Here is a 9,714-nt window from a genome sequence, read left to right on the forward strand (position 1 = left end):
TTGTTTTTAAGATTTGAGTTGTATCATAGTTGATATCACAATAGCATCACAGTATAACACGATGGGTATCACATTGTGTATCTTTGTGATTATTTGGTACTTGCCGGATTAATGTTCACCGGAGGCCGGAGATTGGAGGTCGGAGAGATGAGAGAGGAGTTTTTTAAAAATACCTAAAATGTCCTCTAATTATAATTTTAACTCAAATTACCATAATTATTAATTTTCTAATTTATCCGTTGATTTATGGTTGAGATTGGATCTTACAGTTACCACAAACTAATCAGTTTTCCCTTGAATGACCCCCTATATAGACATATATATATACACACACACACACATATATATACATGGACCCTGGCGACCCCAGACCGGCGCCGATGCAACCTTGTCCAACAACTCTCTCCATCTTGTTCTCTACTTTGGAGAAACATAAGGTAAATTCTCACAAGTTTGATGTTGTTGGTTGGCAGGAATAGAACCCCATTCATACTTACGTGAAGCCTCCAACCCAATGTTTACGTCCTGAAAACTCTCGACCCAACCCAACTTAAGCAAAACTACAACCCAACTCAACACAAATCATACAAGTCGGGTTGGGTCGGGTTGGGTTGGTCAGTTTAAAACTTTGGTACATCATTTTACAATCTACCTAAGCATTTTGTTTAAACGAAGTAAAATCATAATGAGAACATACAAAAAAACGCTAACAAATTAAAAAAAAGTTGAAATTTCATGCAAATAACAAAGTAAAATTGCAATTGAAATTGTAATATAATTTTAAATATAGCTAAACTACAGGTTGGTCTTTGGTCTAGTGGACATATATTAATCAAAGACTTAACAATCATATTAATCCGTACTACATAAAGGCATTGAGTTCATCAGGTTGGGTTCAAATTATCTTAACCCAATAAATGTAGTTTGAGATAATTTTATTTCAACTATGTGTCAGATTACCTTGGTTTGAATTTATTTAGTTTTTTCAGATTAAGTTGACCGGGTTTAGCATCCCACTTTTGGTATTAAGTAAAATAAATCAAACAACAATTTTCATGCAATCATACTCAAATCCTAATTTACCATGTTATTTCATATCTATAATGTCTTTTACCTCTAAACCAGTTGTCATATAATGTTGTATTTTAAAATATGAAATTTTATACAAAAAGTTGTATAAATAATAATAATCATAGGAAAAATTCTCCAAATGTCAAAAGTATCAGGATCTCATAGGTTTAAATCCAAGAAGGAATAAAAATTCCTTTGTGGCCACAGAGGTTCAAATACGGTGACTCCGGGCTATCTGCAAAGCAGACGGTCGCTCTGTGATTAGTCGGCTCGCATACCGGTTTGGATATCCAGGTTAGTAAAAAAAAATCATAGGAAAAAAGCTTCAAAATTTATTCACTAAACATAATAATCATGTTTTAAAACAAGTAATTTGATATCAACTTCTTACATTGTATTTTTGTTATAATTTAATTAATATCAGCCAACTTTTTCACAATATTAACGTTTTGAAAAACGAGCTATATAAAGTGATTCTCATGAACCACCATAATCCACGAAAGTAAAAGAAACGAGAAACAAACAAAATACATGTTTCTAGCTTCGTCCCATGTCACATTTTTCTTCTCATGGTTTTCAATCATCAAAACTCGTATAAGAGCATTTGATAATTAAGGTTGCGTTTAATATATGGGAAAGAATATGACAAGACAGAACAAAGTTATTGTCTCATATTTAACACGACATGGGACAAGACAAAGATTTTCCATGTCCCATGTCTGACGTGACATGGGATATGACAAAAACTCATTGTCTCACGTTTGATGGACATGAAACCAGAAGAACTCAGTACCTCACGTTTGATGCGATATGAGACAAGACAATAACTTATAAATATATAACAAATAAATATCTGACAACAAAGATTCAACTGGTCGACATGTGATGTATATGGTTTTGAACCTCATTCAAGCATGGACACATGGTTTTGGGGATCTAAAATTCATCATTTAGACAGGTTTCAAAAGCTTATTTTCGATCTATAAAATGGAAAAACATATATCAAATACAATATAATATATGAAATTTGATTTAATAATATAAAAATTTTAAATATGTAACCGGCGAAATTCATGGCAAAGACGACACTTGAAACCCTAAACACCTGATTTCATGTACAAGTCCCGATGTAGATATCTACGGTTTACTAGAGAATCAGGAGACGGCGGCTATGGGTGGGGAAGATTGATGGTCCATCGTTTTCAACGACGGTACGGTAGAGGATCGCGGAGGCGATAACGGCAACCTCGCCGAGAAATCCTTGAGGGGAGTATCCTCCTCAAGGTTCATGCCGGAATCCTCTTCGAAATTGAGCGCGTAGCTGAGAGGATCGTACCTGAAATCGGCAGAGGAGCGGCGGCGACGGTGGTTTTGTTTGCCATTACTGCAGCCAATCTGTCCGAAGATGTTACGGCACTTGTGTTTGATCTCCGGAAGATCAAGGGTCGCTCGGGATCTAATCCACTGCGACGATGCACCGACAAGAAACAGAGGACGTTTGCTGTTATCGCTGCCGGAGGATGTTGATTCGGAGTGTAGGTTTTGACGGTGGTTCGTCGGAAAACAACAGGAGAAGCAGAGGGATTGTTTGATCTTATCTTTTAGGGAAAATTTGCGGGCGTCGTCCATTTGCGTGCGGCGGAGTTCGTATGGCCGAGTGAGAGAGGATGATTTATGGAAATATCAAGGTGGCGACAAAGGAAAAGCTTTCTGTAAATTACAAATGTGGTCCTCAACTTATACTTAACTTGCATATTTGGTCCCTATATACATCTTTTGTACCAATTTTTTATTATTAACTTGGATATTCAACCCATTATGCGAGCCGACTAATTCCAGAACGACCACTTGCTTTGCAGTAGCCGAAGTCACCACATTTGAATCTCCATGGCCACACGGGGATTTTTGTTTCTTCTTGAATTTGAACCTAAGACTTTTCAGGCACCTTTGTGTCCAAATTGTAAAAAACTGAAATTGATAAAATAATATTAAGACGACTATGATACTTATTTTTGTATCCTGCCGACAACATTAAGTTTCGATGTTAATACTATAAAAGTTATGGCTAAATCCACGTAGTGTTATGCTCTTTGAAATAAATGGTTTAACTTCTTTTTTCCCATATCAGATTACCTTATTTGCATATTACCAACTTTCTAACATTAATACATTATCGAAAAGGTTAATCTCTAATAAATATCAGTACTTTTTAACAATCATGGTATTAATTATCTTTAGTCTACATTTGCATCTCTTATGGATAATTTTTTTTGTCTTAATCAACAAATACAACCATTTATGTACTTTTAGTCTTTCACCATGCTAAAACACCAACTCATTTTCATCTTGAACCTGATTGGTTTGAGCTTGGACTCCAAAAATTAAAATTGTCTGAAGGTCTCAGGTTCAAATCCATGGAGAAATAAAAATCTCTTTGTGGCTATAGAGATTTAAAAGCGGTGACTCCGGGCTATCCGCAAAACAGGTAGTAGTATTGTGATTAGTCGTCTCACATAGTGAGTTGGATATCCAAGTTAATAAATAAAATACATATATTTTGAGGGGTTAAATTTGACAATTGACTAATCTTATTTTAATAACATATACATACTTGAGTAAACTACAATTTTAGTCTATCTGGTTTAAACAAAACTCTAAAAATCATCCTTTAACCTGTAATCTATATTATATTATAAAACAGTTAGATAAAAACTTTTAAAAACTATTTTTTATGCACGGAGTACTGTTTATTGATGCATATTACTTAAAATTTAAAATTACAAGTAAATTGTGCAGTACAACATATTAAAGCTCCATATTTGAATTCGTGTAACTAACTGCCGATCAACATAATCAAATATTGAATAAACATCTCATATAAAATATAAAAAATCTATAATATAATTAGGATAACCGTTGAGTTATAAAAGAATATTTAGTTATTATCTTTATAAAAAAATATTATTAAACTTAAATTAAATTTCTTTGTTACTAAACCTAAATTAAATTATAATTAAAAACGTTGAATTAAGGAAATTACACCAAAACACAAAAACTTTTAAAAAGATCAATCTGATATTGATATCGATATATTTTTTTCAAAAATTTATGATATTTTCAAATTTATATTTTATTCAAAAATAAAAAATTAGCGTTTTATCAAAACCACATAAAACTATATTATATTGCCATAAAAAAATAAAACGAAACACTAAAATCAAAATATGTCTTGATACATTACACGAGTAACCTTCTAATAAGTATAGAAATAGTCATTATTGTTGTTGATTTTTCTTTGAAAGTAGTCACTAACTCTAAGTATGTTTAAAATTGTTTATTTAATAATGGATGTTTTAGTCTTTCCCTAATTTTCTTTTAATAAGTTAAAAGATGTTATACTATATTATATTATATAGAGAGAGAGAGAGAATTTGTTTCAAATACAACCCGTCGCATTTGTATAACTAATGCAACCCAATAAATTGAGATATTTATGGAAATGATGAGAGTTTATTTATTACGATTTGAATATTTATAGAAGATGAATATTGTTTATTAATTATGATCAATATTTTATATTAGTAAACAATCAAAACTTCTATGAAATCGTATATTAATCAAATGAAATGGACGGTTGAGATTGAGTTGTATTGATTGCACAAATGTCAAGGGTTGTATAATTACCAACCTCTCTCTCTCTCTCTCTCTCTATATATATATATATATATATAGAGAGAGAGAGAGAGAGTTCGTTTCAAATACAATCCATCGCATTTGTACAACCAATGCAACCCAATAACTTGAGATATTTATGAAAATGATGAGAGTTCATTTATTATGATTTGAATATTTATGGAAGATGAATATGGTTAATTAATTATGATCAATACTTTATATTATGAAACAATCAAAGCTTCTATGAAATCACATATTAATCAAATGAAATGGATGGTTGAGATTGGGTTGTATTAGTTGCACAAATGTCAAGGGTTGTATAATAACCAACCCCTATATATAAATATATATATATATATATAGGTGTGTTCAAATAAAAATCACTCAATTTGTAAAAACCGTGAAAACCTCATTCAATCAATTATAATTTTTCATTTTGTTGATTTTTTTTGTAATTATGAAAGGTTGATTAACCATTTTTATTATGGAGGGTGTTAATCATGGATATTATCATCTTCATTATTTTAATTTTAGATAAATACATGAAACAGTTTCATTAAAATTTTATTAAGTAGTAAATGAAACAATTTCATAACCACATATGAAACAACTTCATCAAAAAAGTATTATATGAAACAATTTCACAAGATTAACAATTTCATAAAAAAATTTCATAAGATTAACGACGGATGAGAGTAGTTTTTACAGTTTTTACAAATTAGAGTGGTTTTCATTTGATCGCTCATATATATATATATATATATATATATATATATATATATTCTAAATGATTTGTAAACCATATAAACCATTATCAACCGTACATCTAAGCTAATATATATATGATTCCATAAATATCTTGAACTATTGTTATTTTTCATAAATATCTCAATTATTTTGTTTGTGTGATTCGTAGGAGGTCTGCAATTGATTGGACTTTACTTATTATTATTACTAGAAGAGTACTCGTACAATGCAGCAAGATACATCTCGATTATATTGTTTCATTTTATTTTTTGTCTATTGATATAATACAGTTTTATATGGTTTTGAGAAAGTGATAATGTTTTTATTTTTAATTAAAATATAAATTTAAAGATATTGTAATTAAAATTTTGAAAAAAGAAAATATCGATATTTAATATCAAATTAACTATTTTAAAGTTCTCATTTTCTGTGTAATTTCTTTGATTCAATTTTTTTATTATAATTTAATTTAGGTCTAATCATGAATTAATTTATTTTTGGTTTAATCATATAATTTTTTATAAAGATAATAATTAAATATTTTATTAGTTTAATAACAAATCAATTTATTTTTGGTTTAATAATATAATTTTTTTATAAAGATAATAATTAAGTATTATATTAGAAATCAACGATTATCCTAATTATACTTTAGAATTTTGACATTTAAAATGTGATGTTTATCCTGTATATGATTATGTTTATCTGTAATTAGTTACATAAATTTAAAAATGGAGGTTTAATAAGTTGTACTTATGTACAATTTACTTGTAATCATAAATTTTAATTAATATGCATTAATAAATAATACTTCATGCATAAAAAATGTTTTTTAAGAGTTTTTGTTATATGATTTAAACATACTATAGATTATTATTGTTATTATTATTGTTATACATTCACATATACATATATATGCATAAACGATGCCCTCTTTCCGGTATTCGGTCCATCATTTTTTTAATTATCTTAGAGGTTGTTTGGTTATATCTTAATAGTTCAATTAAGAGACAACTTCTGAATACTTAAGAAGTGAATCTTGTTTGGCAAAAAAAAATCTGTCTCTTAATGGTTCTAAAACACTCTGAATTATTCTGTATCATTGGTCTCCCTTAACCATTAAGCGTCCTATTTCATTGTAAATAATTACCAAACAATTATATTTAACTTTTCACTATATCATGAGAGCCTCTTAATCATTTTGACCACTTAATCCTTCTGCATCAAACTATTCAGCAACTGCCAAACAGCCCCTTAGATGTCAAGTGTGAAACCAGTTCAATTATCACATATCTAAAGGATTTTTCGCCTTTCTTCAATTTATTTACAAATTTAGGTTTCTTGATGAGTTGACAAACCAGTTCCAAAGATTTTCCATCTTCTTCCACCAACCAACTAGATTAGATTTAGGTTTTTGTTTCGATTTTTACGATTTGATCCACCAGATTTAAGATTTTTATGTGATGGTTGTTGTAAGTGCTCGAGTACCAAATCATCAATGAAATGAACAGTGGAATGGTTTATTAGAGTTTCTGAAACACGTACCAAATCATCAATAGAACTTGAATGAACAGAGAAGAACAAAAAGAGTGGCAAAGAGAGAGGAAGCAAGTGGTTGTAGGTGCTTGGTGTGTGTGTGTGTGTGTATGTAACGACTATTCGTAAAAGGACAAACATTCGTCTTAAGTAACAGTACTTTGACAAACACTGTTAAGGTAAGGGACCACTTTCAAAACAAAAACAAATTGTAACGACTATTTTCTATCCTTATTCAAGCACAAAACAATACAGGAGGCCAAAAACGTAAAAGTGTTGTATTAGTTATATTTTATATGACATTTTTGAGTGATTTGCAAGTTTATGTAGCCCCTTTGATCCATACGCTTCATATAGTTTTCTAATCTATGGGTTGGTATGTTTTCTTTGACAAATGTCTAGTTAAGTCATTTTGGTGCTTTATACGAGTTGTTACATGTCTCGGTACAATGACATGTGTTTGAACAACATGGTATAGTGTACTATTAACCACCTATGTATAAAGTAGGCACATTATTGTGGCAAGAATGACTTGTCGCCATCTTGCTTGTGCGATTAGTTCATAATGTCTTCTTTTTTGCTATAATGCGAACATTGTTTGCTACGTGCATGGTGGCCTAGTCCATAACATCTCTATCTTAAATTGTTTGTTGATTACAGGTTCAATGTACAAGTATATATGGTAATGTCCATTTGCCATTTGTTACATTTGTTCGTGTCACATGAGACATATATACATACACGCATATGACTATCTATATGGACGACATTCATGATGTGAATAGATGTCGATTAATCATTTTAGTGATTAAAAAGTCGAATCCTTAACTTGTATTCGTCAATTTATCTGTAATTCATCCAAGAACGATATAATCGAGATGTATCTGAGATGCAAATGCTTATGCCACTTAACTACAAATTATATGTACGTGTGTGGTGCTTGATACTAAGCTCCTCAATTTATGGATCGATGTTAACTAAGCAGCCGTTTACTAAACGCTTATCAGGTAATATTTATGGGATCACTTTACCTTATTGAAAGAACATGACAATGATTGAAAATCGTACCTGGTAGAATTGATAACAAGGACCGAGAGTTTTATTCGGTAAGTGAGAGTGACAACTTTATCCAGTAAGTACTTACTAGATAAAAATGTTTAGTGGATAAATTTTTTACAAAAGTGTTTACTCTTATCGGTAAACGTTTACCGATTAGTGTCAGGTGAACGACACCTATGCTTCTCAAATGCTACCTTGTTTTCTTCTTTTTCATATGTGATGATAAACCTCGGTTTACACTAAACAGCAATTTATCGCAAATCATATAGACTTCTTAATCAACATATACTGACATTTTAAATCATACATAACTTAATGGGAAACCAACCGAATAACCCCCTAAATTATACATTAATCCATCTTTTGCTTAGTTTAAAGTCTATCTATTTAAAGAAAATACATTATGATAACTTGATAAGGGGTATGTTAAAAACATTTTTAATACTAATTATTTTTTCATACACATTAATATTAAGATTTACTTTTTACATTTTTCAATACATAATTTGACATTATTTTAACTAGGGATGACAAAAAAAAAATATAAACCCATATATATATATATATATATATATTGAAAATCGGACTAACAGTGAAGAAAAAACTCAAAACAACGGTAAAAAGTGTAAATTTGGTTAAAGCATTGAAATCAAAGGGTCGAATGTAATTTTTTGATAGATAAAGGGTTGTGTCATAGGTTAACAGGTCCAAACCAGAAAAATATGTTTTGTAAATATGTCAGATTCTGAAATTTGAAAGGAATAGAACGATGTCGAGCTTTGAGGCCTCTTATTAGCTACCTTCGTCAACCAATAAGCTAAAATAATTCCATATTTAAATAGCCAGCATCGTTGTCTTCATTTTCGGTTCAAGTGGTTTCAAGAAAATTGGAGAAATGAGAGAGAAATCGGAGCCTGAAAGTGCTTACCCGAAATCTTGGTTTATCGTCATTTTGCGGTAAAATATTCAACCAAATTTTAAGTTGTTTATACAATTAGCTTTGTTTTTAAGTCCTCTATCCAACCTTAGTAGCTTTATGTCTCAAATTTTAGTTTTGGAGGTCCGATGTAACAGATTTTTGAGTGGCTTTTAAGCTGAAAACTTAAATGAGAAAAACGAGACTATATATTTGACGGTTTTCCTTGATTTTTATTTTCATGATTGTGTAAAATCATTTTCTAGAGTTTTAGCAAAAAGAATCATCGAAAACGGTTGAAAAATGGGGCTAAACGGTATTTCGAAACCGTTGACAGCGAAGGTGTTGTTGCCGGCTTGGACGCTGGTAGTTTGGGTTGGAGCCTTGGCTCGGCCGAATATTTCTTACTGGACTGGACCGGACCTATGAAACTGATGAGTCAAACTGATGAGTCTTCGATATTAAAATGGAAATGGTTGGACGGACCATAGAAATGAAGAAGTCCATTGGGTCTTCTAAACAAACAAGCAAAAATAATTTATATATATATATATATATATCCTAGGAACGATCAAATGCAAACCACTCAATTTGTACAAACCGTGCAAACCGCATTCAACCAATCATAATTTTTCATTTTGTTCATTTTTTTGTAATTATGAGAGGTTAATTAATCATTTTTATTGTGGAGGGTGTTAATCATAGATATT

The 9,714-nt window shown here is 30.5% G+C and overlaps 1 protein-coding gene across 1 annotated transcript; it reads right to left on the bottom strand.

Annotated features, from left to right (window-relative positions):
• Positions 1 to 1,953: 1,953 nt before the first annotated feature.
• Positions 1,954 to 2,712, bottom strand: LOC112501805. The gene has a single exon (XM_025105534.1). The coding sequence runs from the start codon at positions 2,698 to 2,700 to the stop codon at positions 2,227 to 2,229; it is 474 nt and encodes a 157-aa protein (XP_024961302.1). The 5' UTR covers positions 2,701 to 2,712; the 3' UTR covers positions 1,954 to 2,226.
• Positions 2,713 to 9,714: the final 7,002 nt, after the last annotated feature.

The sequence above is a fragment of the Cynara cardunculus genome, unplaced genomic scaffold, assembly GCF_001531365.2.
Source record: "Cynara cardunculus var. scolymus isolate 2C unplaced genomic scaffold, CcrdV1 Un_Scaffold_571, whole genome shotgun sequence".
Classification (NCBI taxonomy): Eukaryota; Viridiplantae; Streptophyta; class Magnoliopsida; order Asterales; family Asteraceae; genus Cynara; species Cynara cardunculus.

What these genes read in the sequence shown, in the direction of transcription:
- LOC112501805 (XM_025105534.1), bottom strand. Translation starts at nt 2,700, where the DNA reads ATGGACGACGCCCGCAAATTTTCCCTAAAAGATAAGATCAAACAATCC.